The 17,315-nt window shown below is 42.8% G+C and overlaps 1 protein-coding gene across 1 annotated transcript in view; it reads left to right on the forward strand.

The window, feature by feature from the left end:
* The window catches only part of LOC122904254 (prolyl endopeptidase), a 116,862-nt gene that overhangs the window by 30,643 nt on the left and 68,904 nt on the right, over positions 1-17,315 (forward strand). Inside the window, exon 6 of the mRNA XM_044244837.1 lies at positions 1,978-2,099. Within this exon, the coding sequence (XP_044100772.1) occupies positions 1,978-2,099 (122 nt within the window). The remainder of the gene's footprint in view (positions 1-1,977; positions 2,100-17,315) is intronic.

Below are 17,315 nucleotides of genomic sequence, written 5' to 3' on the forward strand. Positions count from 1 at the left end.
GGCTTTCTGCTCAGCAGGGAGCCTGCTTCTCTCTCTCTCTGCCTGCCTCTCTGCCTACCTGTGATCTCTGTCAAATAAATAAATAAAATCTTAAAAAAAAAAAAGTTCCTGGTAAATTTTGGGTGAAAGTCCTGTATCTAATACATCTTCTGCAGATATTTTCTCCCAGTCTGTGAACTGTTTTATTTTCTTGACAGTGCCACAGAGCAGAATTTTTTTATTTTAATGAAGTCCAGCTTCACTTGGTTCTTTCATGCATCATACCTTTGACATTTTATCTAAAAAGTCATTGCCAGGTCTAAGGTCATCCAGATTTTCTCATGTTACCTTTTGGGAATTTTATAGTTTCACATTTACATTTAGGTCTGTGATCCATTTTGAATTAGTTTTTTTGAAAGGTACAAAGTCTGTGTCTAGGTTCATTTTTTTTGCATGTGGTGTCCAGTTGTCCCACCACCATTTGTTGAAAAGGCCGACTTTGCTCCTCTGGATGGCCTTTGCTCCTTTGTTCGAAGACCAGTTGACTGTATTTACACAGGTCTGTTTCGGGGCTCTCTGCTCTGCTTTATTGATTCACCTGTCTGTTCTTTTGCCAGTACCACACTGTTTTGATTACTTACAGTAAATCTTGAAGTCAGGTAGTATCAGTCTGCCAGCTTTGTTCTCTCCCTTCAATATTGTCTTGGCCATTCTGGGTTTTTTCTCTTTCCATATAAACTTTAGGATAAGCTCATGGATAGCCATAAAATAGCTTGCTGGGATTTTTATTGGAATTAAATTGCATCTGTAGATCAAGTGGGGAAGAATTGACATGACAACATTGAGTATTCCTGTCCATAACATGGAGCTTCTCCATTAATTTAGGTCTTTTTGATTTCTTTGATCAGTTTTTTTTTTTTTTAAGATTTTATTTATTTGGCCGACAGAGATCCCAAGTAGGTAGAGAGGCAGGCAGAGAGAGAGGGGGAAGCAGGCTCCCTGCTGAGCAGAGAGCCTGATGTGGGGCTCGATCCCAGGACCCTGAGATCATGACCTGAGCCGAAGGCCAAGGCTTCACCCACTGAACCACCCAGGTGCCCATGTAGGTTTTCCTCATATAAGTATACATATTTTGTTAGATTTGTACTTGACTATTTAATTTTGGGGGGTACTAATGTAAATGGTATTGTGGTTTTTAAAAATTTTTTTTGCCAAGTGAAGTAAGTCGAGCAGAGAAGGTCAATAATCATATTGTTTCACTTATTTGTGGAACATAAGGAATAGCATGGAGGACGTAAGGAGAAGGACGGGAAAAATGAACGGGGGGAAATTGAAGGGGGAGACAAACCATGAGAGACTATGGACTCTGGGAAACAAATAGAGTTTTAGAAGGGAGCGGGGTGGGGATGGGTGAGTCTGGTGATGGGTATAAAGGAGGGCACAGATTGCATGAAGCACTGTGTTATATGCAAACAATGAATCATGGACCACTACACCAGAAACTAATGATGTACTGTATGGTCATTAACATAACATTATAAATAAAATAAAATTTCTTCATTGAGGTATAATTAACATAGAACATTATATTAGATTTAGGTATATAACATAATGATTCAATATTTGTATATATTATGAAATGATCACTATATAAGTCTCCATCGTATCCCCATACATAGTTATGTTTTTTTTTTCCTTGTGATGAGAATTGTTAGCATTTTCTCTCTTAGCAACTTTTAAGTATGCAATACAGTATCATTAACTAACTATGGTCACCACGTTATATATCACATCCTTAACGATACTATGTTTTTAATTTCAAATGCCACATGTTCATTGCTGGTATATAAGAAAGCGGTTAACTTTTGCATATTAACTTTGTATCCCATGGCTAGGTAAATAACTTTTTAAATGTTTCTAGCATTGTGCAATATGGGTAGGATAGATTTTTCTTAAATTTGCCAACTGCACTTCAGTAAACATTTTTAACTCCTTCAGGTACGGAGACATCCACCAACCTCCATCAAAAGCTGTGTTACCATGTGTTGGGAACTGATCAGTCGGAAGATATTTTGTGTGCTGAGTTTCCGGATGAGCCTAAGTGGATGGGCGGAGCTGAGGTATGGTGCTACTGTGAAATTGCCCTACAAACACGGTGTCCTATGGATTGTGTATACGGATGTTCTTATTGTGTGATCTTTAAGGATGTGATGAGTCCCGTAAGTGAATATTCTCTTGTTAAAATTATTGGTATTCCAATTGATTCTTAATAATGAAGGTGATGATAAACGTTTTAACTGCAGCTTCAACATAAAAACCTTAATACAAAGTAATACATGCTTATGGTAAAAAAAAAAAAAAAAAAGCAAAAGTGCAGAATCACATAAAGCAAAACATGAACATTTTGAAATTCAGAATCTTATGTCTCAGAAGTGAGGAAAGTATCCTTCCCCAAAATTTACTTTGTATAAATGAGAAATTGGGGAGAGAGGGAGTATATGTTTTCCTTTTTTACACAGCTTTCCTCTTCATGCATATTGTTCACTTGTTCTTACATCAAAATGTGCATTTTGAGATTTTTCCCATCTAATAGATATTCAGGTATTGCTTGGGGGTCTTGGCCATAACCAAACTGTATTGGAAGTCTTCGAAGTTACCGGCCCAGATTTTATTCTGTATCTTGAGAATCAACTATGAAAAAACTTAGAGGGACTTGGAGTAAAAACTTAACTCTTACTAGTTTATTTCTGAGTAGTAAGAAGTATTTTTTAAAGAAAAGCATTCTGAATGTTTTGATAGAGGTGGGCTGTTGGCCCATTTATAATGGGAATGAGAAATCCACTAGAAGATCTTTATAAAGCTCCCAGAGTCACTTACTTAGAACTTTGGTTAAAAAAAAAAAAAAAAAAAGGGAACATTTGATATTCAAAGTTGGGCTCATGGGTCTGGTTCACAGGAGATAGAATAGGAACCCACAGTGTTTTAGTTCATGTGCATTGATACACCTTATTCCAGATTGTCCTTATATTTATTTATTTATAAGTTTCCCTAGAATGGGTTGGTGGACTGCTGCCTGCCTTCAGGCCACATCTGGCCTGCTGCCAGCTTTAGTAAATAAGGCTTTATTGGAACCCAGCTGCACCCTTCATTTTGTGTCGTCTGGGGTTGCTGTCAGATGGCAATAGCGGGGTTGAGTCGCTGCAAAAGGCCCTGTGGCCCACAAAGCAAAAATATTTACTTTCTGACCCTTAGTAGAAAAAACTTGCCAGACTTTAATGCAGTGTGTGAATTTTTAGTTCTGTGACCTGAAACTGTCCTTTTCTCATGCTTTTTCCTTCTCACTTAAGTGCCTCCCCCATGAGCCGTCCTTATGTAGTTACTACTGTCATTTTTCTCACCTATTTGTTTTTTATGCTGTCTCTGACTCTATTTATAGATTGTTTCTACCCTTTCCTTCTTAGTTCAGCTTCTCCTCCTACTTAAGTCTTCTGGTTACTGTGGTTAATAGATGTTGGTTTATAAAATAATATAGATTTTTACTCATCTGAGTGAAACAATTAGGGAGATGAATAAGCTACCAATGTTTTAATGTTAGATCATGTGTTTCTCTTTATCTTTTTGGAGGGAAGGTATTGATGCAGAAAACCTTAAATAATATGTTCAATAATCAATTTTATTCCCCCTGGATTCTTCATAAAAATCAAAGGCCAACTTTCCTAGAGAAATTTTTATATTTCAAAGCTAATAATTTCATTACAGCAGGCCTGTTTTAATTAAGGTAGATGTATTTGGTTGATACAGTAACATGGATATTGAAAATAAATGCCAGAATATTTATATAATTTAGTGTATTGGACTAAAAGGAAACAAGCTTTATAGTAGAATATGCGTGCAGCTCAAGTTGCTTGAATTTCTCTTAATGTTTGGTTGAAGCAGTGAGGTTTCTTGTTTGTTTTTTTCAACTTTTCAGCTGTGGTAAAATATACATAACAGAATTACTGGTTTAATCATTTTTAACTGTAGAGTTAAGTGGCATTAAATACACTGACATCATCATGCAACCATCACTAACCATACACCTCCAAAACTTTTTAATCTTGCAAAACTGAAACTGTCCCCGAAGTAATAACTCTCCATCTCCCCTGCTTCCCCCATTCCCTGGCAGCCTTCCTTCTCCTTTCTGTCTCCCTGGGTTGGACTCTTCTAGATGCCACGTATAATTGTCCTCATGTAGTATTCGTCCTTTTGTGACTGGCTGTTTGACTTAGCACAAAGTCCCTAGGTTCATCCATGTCGTAGCATGTGTCAGAATTTCCTTCCTTTTTATAGTTGAATAATATTCCATTATGGATATCACCACATTTTATTCATTCATCTGTCAATGGATATGTGGGGTGTTTCCTTAGCATTTTTTTTTTGTAAAGATTTTATTTATTTATTTGACAGACAGAGATCACAGGTAGACAGAGAGGCAGGCAGAGAGAGAGGAGGAAGCAGGCTCCCCGCTGAGCAGAGAGCCCGATGCGGGGCTCGATCCCAGGACCCTGGGGTCATGACCTGAGCCGAAGGTAGAAGCTTTAACCCACTGAGCCACCCAGGCGCCCCTTCCTTAGCATTGTTGTGAGCAGCCAGTTTTGAAGTGAGGGGCACATGGCTGGCTCAGTCATTAGCATCTGATTCTTGATTTTGGCTCAGATCATGTTCTCAGGGTCGTTGTGATATCGAGCCCCGTGTCAGGCTTCTGCTGGGCATGGAGTCTGTTTGAGATTCTCTCTCCCTCTGCCCTTCCTCCCCCCACCCACTCAGTCACTCTCAAAAAAAATAAAAGATAAAAATATAGTGGCAATATATATGTATTTAACATACCTACATTCAGTTCTACCAGGCAAGTGAAAAGAAAAGCAGATTTAAGTAGTTGATGTGATCCTTCTACCATTCATTAAAAAGGTGTTCACTCTATGTAAATTATCTGATATAATCTTTACCAAAGCCTCGAAAAGGAGGTGATCATTCCATTCCATTGCATGGAGGAAGTAAAATGCCTGCCCTGGACATTACCTTGCACGTGCCTGGCTGGAACTGCCTGCTGAGTGTGTTAGAGCCACAGCCTGTGTCTTCCTAACCCCGTGCACTCAGCCTCTCTGGTTAGAAGGAAAGAAGGCTTGTAGAAACAGCAGCGAGGACTGTTGGAAGGATACATCTGTACTGCACAGAAGTAATAAAGTTGTTAAAGAACTTCAGGGACATATGTGATGAGTCCCAAGGAACTTTATATTGGATCAGAGCCTTAATAGTGAAATATACAGAGCAAGTCTCCAAGAACCAGCAGGCTTAGTCAGTCGAGGCTGGGTGTGGTCTTCCTTGAAGCTGCGTTCCACCTGCTTGGGTGGTCTTGTTATAACAGGTGTCACCCTTCCAGGTGCCAGGGTCGGTCGCTTCATAACCACACACTGATGCGTGGGATTTTTCAAGTAGTACTTTGGGGATCATCATTTTGAACCCAGTGTTTTGTTAATACCTTCCACACTTCAACAGTGTCTGAATGGAGAGCTAGTGATGGTGTACTGTGACAGAAACTCCGAGATTGTGTCCTCGTCCTGTCGGTGCGGCCTCGGGCACATCCCTTCTCTCCAGTTCTCTTTCCTTCATATCCCCTGGGGCTTTTTCGGCTGAAAGTCTATGGCTAGAGGATTCAGCACAACATCTCACTGACCCTGACTCAGGCTTCCTAGGTGAGAAGCTAGCTGCCGGATGTGAGAGCAGCTTGGGCTTTGTGGGTGTGGTTGGAGGGGCCTTTCGGGGGGGTGGCTGGTGAGTGTGTAGATGTGCGTGGATTTCTCCGGTGACCCGCCATACCCCTCCCTTTGGCTGCTGCCGTCCGGGTTCACTGAGGACTTCCCTTTGTATCCCAGACACTGTCTCCTTAGGACTCCTTTTCCTTCACAGAGGTCTCCTCTGCCTTCTTGCACAGACAGGTCTTCCTGCCTGGAGCAGTCCACCACATAGAACCAGGAAGAAGCTTTAGTTTTGCCATCATTGCCCTTGACAGCATCTGCTCCCAGGATGACTGATACCATGTAGCAGAACCCACAGCTTCTGGACGTTTTTGGGTATTAGAACTATTACAGAAGATCCACATGCTGCTTCCCTCTGCCCAGCTCGTATTTGGTGAGCACAAGAGGGACTGGACGGGGAATAGGGACTACTCAACTCCCGCTTGGGGTTTTTGTTTTGTTTTTTCCCATGCAAAGACTTTATTCAAGATAGCCTCACAGTAGCACAGCCCAATTACCCACTGTCAAGCGCATGAATGAACTAACTGTGGTACATCCCTACAGTAGAATACTACTCAGCAGTAGAATGGAACAGAATGTGGATATATTCAGCAACAGGAATGAATCTCAAAATACTTATGCTCAATGAAAGCTAGAAGAAAGGAGAACGCAGGAGTACAGAATGTTTGGTTATATTTATAGAACACTCTGGAAAATGCAGACTAGTCTATAAAGGCACAATACAGATCACTGGTTGCTTGCAGACGGGGCTTGGGGAACAGGAGGAGGGGACGCGAAGGGGCAGGAGGAGACTCCAGAGGATGATCGGATGGGGACTCTGGAGTTGACGCTTCATAGGTGAGGCCATTCTGAGCAATGACAGTCTCCAGTTCTCTCCCCTCTGTTATTCATCGTGGGCTGGTTCTGCAGTGGCCCTGCAGGGAGGAGGAGTTGGAGCAGGCGAACGGGATTCTTGCTGCTCCCGAGCTATTTGTCGGTGTTTGGTTGCTACTGTCCACTCGCAGTCATGCCCGGTGTCTTGGTGCGGGCTCCTTGATGTAGGGAGACGTCCTTGCGTAGGGAGAGCCCCTCCATTCTGGGAACCTGTTTGCTGTTCTCTGCGGTGGATAGTAAACGCTCTGGCTCACGCTTGTGTTGCCTCCCAAGGCCGCTGCTCCCAGCATGGTCCCCTCCGTAGCGCCCGTCGTCCATCCTTTTTCTGCAGGGACCTTTCAAGATGGCTGGAGGGAGGCTACCTTCCTGGTGTCTCTTGTTCTGAGGGAAGCAACCTCCATGGTTTGCTCCGTCCCAGAAGGGTGGGTGCTGGTCAGCATCACTCTCCTCACCTGCCGGCCGAGAGCCTCCTCCCTCGGGCCCTGCAGCTCCCTCATGGCCCTGGGGTAACGTGAAACCCATCCAGTGGTCCCTCTAAGCCAAATTATTTAATATAGACCAGAAAGCTTTACCTAGAAGGCAGGATTGTGGGAGAATAGAAATTGTCATGCTTTTGAAGATTCTACTGGATTAAAAAAAAATTCCCTTTATTTGAAAGTGATTCTCAGAGCATTTGGGGTGTGTGTGGGGGGCTAGAAACAGGGAAATCAAGTATTTTGAGGCACTTTTCCCAGCAGAGGGTGCTCTAGAATGAAGATTCTGAAAATGTGTCAAGTACGTTTAGAAAGGATTACAGAGAAAATGCCCAGCGTCTCTGTGACTGTCTAGCTGAGTTCTGTATTGAGAACCGAATTCTGTCATAACTGATTCTTGAAAAGAGGGCTTCCTTTTCACAAAGGTAATCCTAATCTTCACGTTTATCACATATCTCTGTTGTGTGTTCACTTGTGGTCCCTAATCATTCAAGTATGTGTGTATTTGTGCAGACGTTTGTATATTATATGTATATGTTAGCGTGTGAAATCACTGCCTAGTGCTGGACTCCGTGGACACACAGTGAGCGTTAGTGTGAGGTTCGTGCACGTGAAGACTCTTGAGGCCTGGTGTGCATCCAGCTTTGCCTTCCAGAACTTAGGCGGCCTGGGTGTCTCGGTGTCCCTCAGGGAATTCCGCCTCACCTGCCCCTCACTCACTGCACAGCTCGGCTTGAGCAGAGCCCTTGCTCGGCAGCCCTCTTCGTGGTCAGCGCACTTCGGGCATCTCTTCCCTGGGGGCCCAGGAAGCCATAGGCTTGGTGTCCCCTAGGTGTGAGGGCCGCGCCATCCTCAGGAGCACAGGTGGGCGCGCTCGGCCCTTTGGAAGCTGTTCTTGTTGTAGTCGGCTCTTCTGTTTATGAACATTTCACAGTACTGCTGAGGAGCTTAGGGGCGCATGACACAATGTCCATCAAGTTCCGTTTGTCTGCCATTTTATTTATTTATTTATTTTTTAAATTTTTTTTTCAATTTATTTATTTTTAGAAAAACAGTATTCATTATTTTTTCACCACCAGTGCTCCATGCAATCCATACCCTCTATAATACCGACCACCTGGTACCCCAACCTCCCACCCACCCCCGCCACTTCAAACCCCTCAGATTGTTTTTCAGAGTCCATAGTCTCTCGTGGTTCACCTCCCTATCCAATTTACCCCAACTCCCTTCTCCTCTCAAACACCCCTTGTCCTCCATGCTATTTGTTATGCTCCACAAATAAGTGAGACCATGTGATAATTGGCTCTCTCTGCTTGACTTATTTCACTCAGCATAATCTCTTCCAGTCCCGTCCATGTTGCTACAAAAGTTGGGTATTCATCCTTTCTGATGGAGGCATAATACTCCATAGTGTATATGGACCACATCTTCCTTATCCATTCATCCGTTGAAGGGCATCTTGGTTCTTTCCATAGTTTGGCGACCGTGGCCATTGCTGCTGTAAACATTGGGGTACAGATGGCCCTTCTTTTCACGACATCTGTATCTTTGGGGTAAATACCCAGGAGTGCAATTGCAGGGTCATAGGGAAGCTCTATTTTTAATTTCTTGAGGAATCTCCACACAGTTCTCCAAAGAGGCTGCACCAACTTGCATTCCCACCAACAGTGTAAGAGGGTTCCCCTTTCTCCACACCCTCTCCAACACATGCTGTTTCCTGTTTTGTTAATTTTGGCCATTCTAACTGGTGTAAGGTGATATCTCAATGTGGTTTTAATTTGAATCTCCCTGAGGGCTAATGATGATGAACATTTTTTCATGTGTCTGATAGCCATTTGTATGTCTTGATTGGAGAAGTGTCTGTTCATATCTTCTGCCCATTTTTTGATATGTTTGCCTGTTTCGTGTGTGTTGAGTTTGAGGAGTTCATTATAGATCCTGGATATCAACCTTTTGTCTGTACTGTCATTTGCAAATATCTTCTCCCATTCCGTGGGTTGCCTCTTTGTTTTTTTGACTGTTTCCTTTGCTGTGCAGAAGCTTTTGATTTTGATGAAGTCCCAAAAGTTTATTTTCGCTTTTGTTTCCTTTGCCTTTGGAGACGTACCTTGAAAGAAGTTGCTGTGGCTGATATCGAAGAGATTACTGCCTATGTTCTCCTCTAGGATTCTGATGGATTCCTGTCTCACATTGAGGTCTTTTATCCATTTTGAGTTGATCTTTGTGTACGGTGTAAGAGAATGGTCGAGATTCATTCTTCTACATATAGCTGTCCAGTTTTCCCAGCACCATTTATTCAAGAGACTGTCTTTTTTCCACTGTATATTTTTTCCTGTTTTGTCGAAGATTAATTGACCATAGAGTTGAGGGTCCATATCTGGGCTCTCTACTCTGTTCCACTGGTCTATGTGTCTGTTTTTATGCCAGTACCATGCTGTCTTGGTGATCACAGCTTTGTAATAAAGCTTGAAATCAGGTAACGTGAGGCCGCCAGCTTTATTTTTGTTTTTCAACATATCCTTAGCGATTCGGGGTCTCTTCTGATTCCATACAAATTTTAGGATTATTTGCTCCAGCTCTTTGAAGAATGTCAGTGGAATTTTGATCGGGATGGCATTAAAAGTATAGATTGCTCTAGGCAGTATAGACATTTTAACAATGTTTATTCTTCCGATCCAAGAGCATGGAATGGTCTTCCATCTATTTGTGTCTTCTTCAATTTCTTTCATGAGTGTTTTGTAGTTCCTCAAGTACAGATCCTTTACCTCTTTGGTTAGGTTTATTCCCAGGTATCTTATGGTTCTTGGTGCTATAGTAAATGGAATCGATTCTCTAATTTCCCTTTCTGTAATTTCATTGTTAGTGTATAAGAAAGCCACTGATTTCTGCACATTGACTTTGTATCCTGCCACGTTGCTGAATTGCTGTATGAGTTCTAGTAGTTTGGGGGTGGAGTCTTTTGGGTTTTCCATATAAAGAATCATGTCATCTGCGAAGAGAGAGAGTTTGACTTCTTCATTACCAATTTGGATACCTTTTATTTCTCTTTGTTGTCTGATTGCTGTTGCTAGGACTTCTAATACTATGTTGAACAAGAGTGGTGAAAGTGGGCATCCTTGTCTTGTTCCTGATCTCAACGGGAAGGCTGCAAGCTTTTTCCCATTGAGGATGATATTTGCTTTGGGTCTTTCTTAGATAGATTTGATGAGGTTCAGGAATGTTCCCTCTATCCCTATACTTTGAAGCGTTTTAATCAGGAACGGATGCTGGATTTTGTCAAATGCTTTTTCTGCATCAATTGAGAGGACCATGTGGTTCTTCTCTCTTCTCATATTAATTTGTTGTATCACATTGATTGATTTGAACCTAAAGATACATGCAGACTGAAAGTGAAGGGATGGAGAAGCATCTTTCATGCCAATGGACCTCAAAAGAAGGCTGGGGTAGCGATTCTTATATCAGGTAAATTAGACTTCAAACTAAAGACTGTAGTCAGAGATACAGAAGGACACTACATAATCCTTAAAGGGACTATCCACCAAGATGACCTAACAATTGTAAATATCTATGCTCCCAATACGAGAGCAGCCAATTACTTAAGAAAACTATTAATCAAGATAAAGAATCATATTGATATGAATACACTAATTGTAGGAGATCTTAACACGCCTCTTTCAGAATTAGATAGATCATCAAAGCAGAAAATCAATAAAGAAACAAGAGCATTGAATGACACATTGGACCAGATGGACCTCATAGATATATACAGAACATTCCACCCTAAAACAACAGAATACTCATTCTTCTCAGGTGCACATGGAACCTTCTCCAGAATAGACCACATACTGGGTCACAAATCAGGACTCAGCCGATACCAAAAGACTGAGATTATTCCCTGCATATTCTCAGATCACAATGCTTTGAAACTGGAGCTCAATCACAAGGAAAAGTTCAGAAGGAACTCCAAACACCTGGAAGCTAAAGACCACCTTGCTTAAGAATGCTTGGATCAACCAGGGGATCAAAGAAGAACTGAAACAATTCATGGAAACCAATGAGAATGAAGACACTTTGGTCCAAAACCTATGGGATATAGCAAAGGCGGTCCTAAGGGGAAAATACATAGCCATCCAAGCCTCCCTCAAAAAAATTGAAAAATCTAGAACACAACAGCTGTCTCTACACCTTAAAGAACTGGAGAATCAACAACAAATCAAACCAACTCCACACATAAGAAGGGAAATCATCAAGATTAGAGCTGAGATCAATGAGGTAGAAACCAGAGATACAGTAGAACGTATCAATGAAACTAGAAGCTGGTTTTTTGAAAGAATCAATAAGATCGATAAACCATTTGCCACACTAATCCAAAAGAAAAGAGAGAAAGCCCAAATTCATAAAATTATGAATGAAAAGGGAGAGATCACAACTAACAGCAAGGAAGTAGAAACAATCATCAGAGGTTATTATCAGCAGTTATATGCCAATAAGCTTAGCAACCTAGATGAAATGGATGCATTCCTGGAAAAATATAAACTACCAGCATTGAACCAGGAAGAAATCGACAACCTGAATAGACCGATATCTAATAACGAGATTGAAGCAGTGATCAAAAACCTCCCAAAAAACAAGAGCCCAGGACCTGACGGATTCCCTGGGGAATTCTACCAAACCTTCAAAGAAGAAATAACACCTATTCTGAAGCTGTTTCAAAAAATTGAAGCAGAAGGAAAACTTCCAGACTCTTTCTATGAAGCCAGCATTACCCTGATCCCCAAACCAGGCAAAGACCCTACCAAAAAGGAGAATTTCAGACCAATATCACTGATGAATATGGATGCTAAGATTCTCAACAAGATCCTAGCCAACAGGATCCAACAGCACATTAAAAAGATTATCCACCATGATCAGGTGGGATTCATCCCTGGGCTACAAGGATGGTTCAACATTCGCAAATCGTCTGCCGTTTTAAAGACACTTTGTCCTCCTGACCTGAGCTTTGGGGGCGGAGCCGGCGCGCGCAGCTTGCCTCACTGGTGAGCCCCATCTCCTCCTTGCGCTCCGCCGCGGCTCCCAGATCCCATCCCCTGGGCGCGCCCAGCGGCTGTGCGGCTGTGCGGCTGTCTTTCTGTCCGTCCCGGGTGGATCCCCAACCGGACTCCTCGCCCGTGTCCTCTCTCTCCCCAGCACCGCGGGGCATGATAACATCCGTGGAGCTGATTAGCGCAGGAACACCCAGCGCTTGGTGGGACGGGAAGGCAGGAAGCCCCGCCGCAGACCCGGCTGGGAGTTCAAGCTAGCAGCGGGGAAACAGCGCCCGCTGGCGGAGAGATGGTTTTGGGGGTAGAGGGTTGGATTTGCAGATCAGTCGCTTCTCACCTCACCCCCTTGGTCAGTGAGGGAGAAAAGAAAACAAACTGGATTCTCAAACAACCCAGCTGCTCTGCCCCGAACAGCAATGGCAGCTCTGTCATGTCAAGACCTAGTTACTCATTTTAGTTTGAGTGCGGGTTGTTTTTTTTTTACCCCCTAAAATTTTCTGTCCGATCTGTTTCTGGCATACTGAGGAACACCTCATACGGGCTTTGGGTTGGTTTCTGTTTTCCCGCATTGCTGTGGGACCACAGTGTGCTGGGAAAGTGCTCTGACTGAATGACTCCCTGTTGGGATGTTTGTGTTAATCCGGGTCACGCGAGCCTGTGACTGCCCTGTCCTGGGATACCTCAGCTCTCCTGTAGTTGTGCACATCCATCGTGAGTCCCCTAAGCGAGACGCCGTCATTGTAATGATTATTTAGTTTGACCTTTAAAAGTTGTCCTCAGCCAAGTTCTGGAAACATACTTAATATTAAAGAGATAATGTTAGGATTCACTACTATTGTGAAAGGAATCCAAAAGAGACTATAAAATAAAACATATAGTTTCCTGCTCTGAGAGGCACATGATTAACTCCCAAAGCTATTAAAATCTATTTTATTTCTTTTGTTAATGTTCCAGACAATTTTAAGTCCCACTGCTTTTTAGGATACTTTTTAAAAATAAATAAATAAATAAATAATATATATATATATATATATATATATATATATATATTTCTTTTGTCCTAATATTTAAAAGGAATACTTTCCTCAATTTGAAAAAGTGTGTGTAGATTCAAATTATGGCAAAAAAAAAAAAAAAACAAACTTCACTTCTTATTAGATTCTAAGTGGAAATTATATATACCAAAGAAATTTCATGTCTGTAGAGGTTTGGTTAACACAAGACCACATGACAGGAGTTCAGTAGCTCTTGCATAAAATAGCTTATGAGTTCTTTGAAAATGATAATGTGTTTGGGACACCTGAGTAGCTCTGTTGGTTAAGCCTCTGCCTTTGGCTCAGGTTACGATCCCAGGGTCCTGGGATCCAGCCCTGTGTTGGGTTCCCTGCTCAGCAAGGAGCCGCCTTCTCTCTCTCTCAGTCAAATAAATCTTTTTTTTTAAAAGAAAAATAACATGTTTGATGCAAGTCCACATATTATACACACACACACACATATAAATATTAGCTATGTGTCTTTGTTGTTTTGAAAAAACCTTTGTAGGGATGCCTGGGTGGCTCAGTTGGTTAAGCGTCTGCCTTTGGCTCGGGTAATGATCCCAGGGTCGGGGCGCCTGGGTGGCTCAGTGGGTTAAAGCCGCTGCTTTCGGCTCAGGTCATGATCCCAGAGTCCTGGGATCGAGGCTCGTATCGGGCTCTGCTCAGCGGGGAGCCTGCTTCTTCCTCTCTCTCTGCCCGCCTCTCTGCCTACTTGTGATCTCTGTCTGTCAGATAAATAAATAAAAAATCTTAAAAAAAAATGATCCCAGGGTCTTGGGATCCAGTCCCACATCGGGCTCCCTGCTCAGCAGGGAGCGTGCTTCTCCCTCTGCCCTTCACCCCACTGTCTCTCACTCTGTCTCTGTCTCTCCAGTAAATAAGTAAAATCTTAAAAAATAAAAAAATACCTTGTAGACAAATGATTGGGAGTTTACAGCATTTAGTGATCTTTGTTCATTTTCTCTTAACATGAGATGTGTAAAGAAAAGTTAGTTGATTCAAGTCATTTAGAAGGCCCAGCTGTTCTTATTGTATAGTATTGAGACTGAGAATAGCCAAATTCAGTGAATTTAAAATTTCTATGTGCTAGTAATAATAATAACATAGGTTTAGTGAGTTTTTTTTGGTTTTTGTTTTTTTTAAGATTTTATTTATTTGTTTGACAGAGATCACAAGTAGGCAGAGTCAGGCAGAGAGAGGAGGAAGCAGGCTTCCTACTGAGCAGAGAGCCTGATGGGGGGCTCGATCCCAGGACCCTGAGACCATGACCCGAGCTGAAGACAGCGGCTTAACCCACTGAGCCACCCAGATGCCCCGTTTAAAATAAACTATAAAGATCCCATTTTCCAGAAAAACTGCTAATATTGTCTTATTGTATTTCACACTCATTTCTGTAAATTCATTTTTTTAAAAAATGGGAGCATCTGGGTGGCTCAGTGGGTTAAAGCCTCTGCCTTCGTCAGGTCATGATCTCAGGGTCCTGGGATGGAGCCCGGAGTTGGGCGTCTCTGCTCAGCAGGGAGCCTGCTTCCCTTCCTGTCTCTCTGCCTGCCTCTCTGCCTACTGTGATCTCTGTCAAATAAATAAATAAAAACTTAAAAAAAAAAATGAATGGATGGTAAAGCTGATACATCTTGTAAATATGGAGCAGCTATGATCCAGACCCGGGTCTGAATGGGTCACTGTCACACCTGTGTGAGGCATTAACTGAAGACATTTTATAAAAACATTACTTGGGACTAGATTCCCCTCGGGTATATTCCAGTTGCTGTTTATCTTTTTAAAATTCTGTGATGTTATGACTCCTGGATTTGTAGAGGTTATATCCTGAATGTGCTGATTCATGTGAATTTTGTGTTTGTTGAAGCAGCATATGAGAGCCTATCAGAATAAAGAATGAAATACATACTCCATCTTACAGCATGAATGATGTCTGTCAAGGGTTTCCTTATATTATTACCTCAGTGTAGCTTAGTGCCACAATACACACAAGTAAAACTTCTTAGTGTGGCTTCTTTAATGAAAGTATGAAGTCTGATAATCCCACACCTTATGCCATTTGATAAGTGTCCATGAATGTGACAGCCATTACTGGGTCCCCTCTTCAAAAACAGAAGCCAGCACTTACAGCAGTTTTCTCCAGTAGCACAAAATACGCCAAGCTGAGAAACCAAAAGATTAGAGGGGAGCACTTCTTTCCACACTCGTCTGGCCTCCCTTTGGGGGAGTTTTCCTCAGTCAGGTCTTGGAAACCGAATAGGTCAGGCTGAGAATTCCCAGCCGACTCATAGTCCTGAGCCACATTCTTTTACGTAAGCACCTTATCAGCAGTCGGGTTGAAATCTCGTTCTGCACATGCTGACTCTTGTTTCATTTCTAGCTGATGCCCTGGGAGAAGTGCATTGTTTTTTGGGCCTGCCCAGGAGGCTGAGTAGTTGTGGGCTCTGCTAGGTTACACACTGCCTGTGTACGAGATGTTGTGATGGCCTTGCATGCTGTTACAGGTCAGGTTCCTTGGCACGCGGACCGGAAGTTGAATGGGCGTGCTTTCAAAGCCTGTGCTGGGGGGCGAGGGCAGAGAGGAAGGAGGTGAGCTGTAACGCAGTCATTACGACGACCTCGGCCAGTCCTCCAGGGAGCTCTCGAGCTGCGTTCACCTTCAGCATTTTCCTGACTGGGACTTTATATCCTTGAGTTCATCAGTCGTTACATGGGGGAAGAACCCAGAAGGATCTGTGACCTTGGGAGAGGCGGTCCTCTCCAACCTGAGGACAGGCTGTACCTTCAACCTGAGGACCCCAGCACTGGCTGCTCCCGGCGTGTAGCCGACCGCAGCCTCCCCTGCACGTGCTGCTGTCCATTGGCAGTCCGTGCCCTTGGGAGTGAACATATGCAGCTCAAGTATATGTCAGCACAGTTCTGGGGACCAGATAGCTGTACCACCGCAGCAGGTGTAAGAAGGCAGAATTCAGGCAACTGTTTTGAAAGAAATTCTACTTCCCTTTTAAAATCACTTAAGGACCCTCCCCCGGAGCCTTCTCAGCGGTCACCCTTCCTCCACTCCCCTCCCTGTTAGCTGCCCTTCTCTCCACCCCCTTCATACTTCGCACTTCTTGCCATTACTACTCTGTAGTGTTCCTCTGTGTGCATGTGTGTGTCCCTCTCTTACTTGCATCTGAGCATGAGCTCCTCCAGACCCTGTCCTGTTGGGGTGCCTGGGTGGCTCAGTGGGTTAAAGCTGCTGCCTTCAGCTCAGGTCATGATCCCAGGGTCCTAGAATCTGCTCAGCAGGGAGCCTGCTTCCCCCTCTCTCTCTACCTGCCTCTCTGCCTGCTTGTGATCTCTGTCTGTCCAATAAATAAATAAGTAAAATCTTTAGGGGAAAAAAAAAAAAGACCCTGTCCTATTGATCTGTGTGTTTCAGAACGCTGGTGGAATAAATGGCCTTAGCTCAGACTCCGTGAATAGTGGCCAGCTGTGTTTGATGGCATAAGTTAAATCATGTCCTGTTTAAACCAGCCACTATGGTGCCCATAGTTGTCTCCAGCTCCCCCTCCCCACCCCAGAAGCGAGGGGGCCGTGACTGGGGTGACTTTTCATTTGTTTCTCTCCACTGAGGTTTGCCTGGTTATGGATAATGAAAAGCTGAATGGTAAAGAATGGTTATTTATGAATAAATAAAGAATGATAGCTTTAAGGGGCGCCTGGGTGGCTCAGTCATTAAGCGTCTGCCTTTGGCTCAGGTCTTGATCCCAGGGTCCTGGGATGGAGCCCCACATTGGGCTCTCTGCTCGGCGGGGAGCCTGCTTCTCCCTCTCCCTCTGCTTCCACCCTCATGTTCTCTCTCTTGTGTTCTGTCTCTTAAATTAATAAATAAAATCTTTTAAAAAAAAGTCTTAGCTTTCATCCCTGTTGGTGGTATTTGGAGTAGAGTTACTGGATTTAATATCCACAAATGTAAATATTTGGTTTATAGTAATTCTTAGAAATTTTTTGTTAATTAATACTTAATTACATAAAATGTGATTTTCATGAAATAAGATCATTTCACTTAAGGAAAATTTGTTTAAACAATATAGACATGAAGTAAAAGAAAGCTGTGAAAAGCAAAGATTT

The sequence above is a fragment of the Neovison vison genome, chromosome 1 (assembly GCF_020171115.1).
Source record: "Neovison vison isolate M4711 chromosome 1, ASM_NN_V1, whole genome shotgun sequence".
In the NCBI taxonomy this organism is placed as follows: domain Eukaryota; kingdom Metazoa; phylum Chordata; class Mammalia; order Carnivora; family Mustelidae; genus Neogale; species Neogale vison.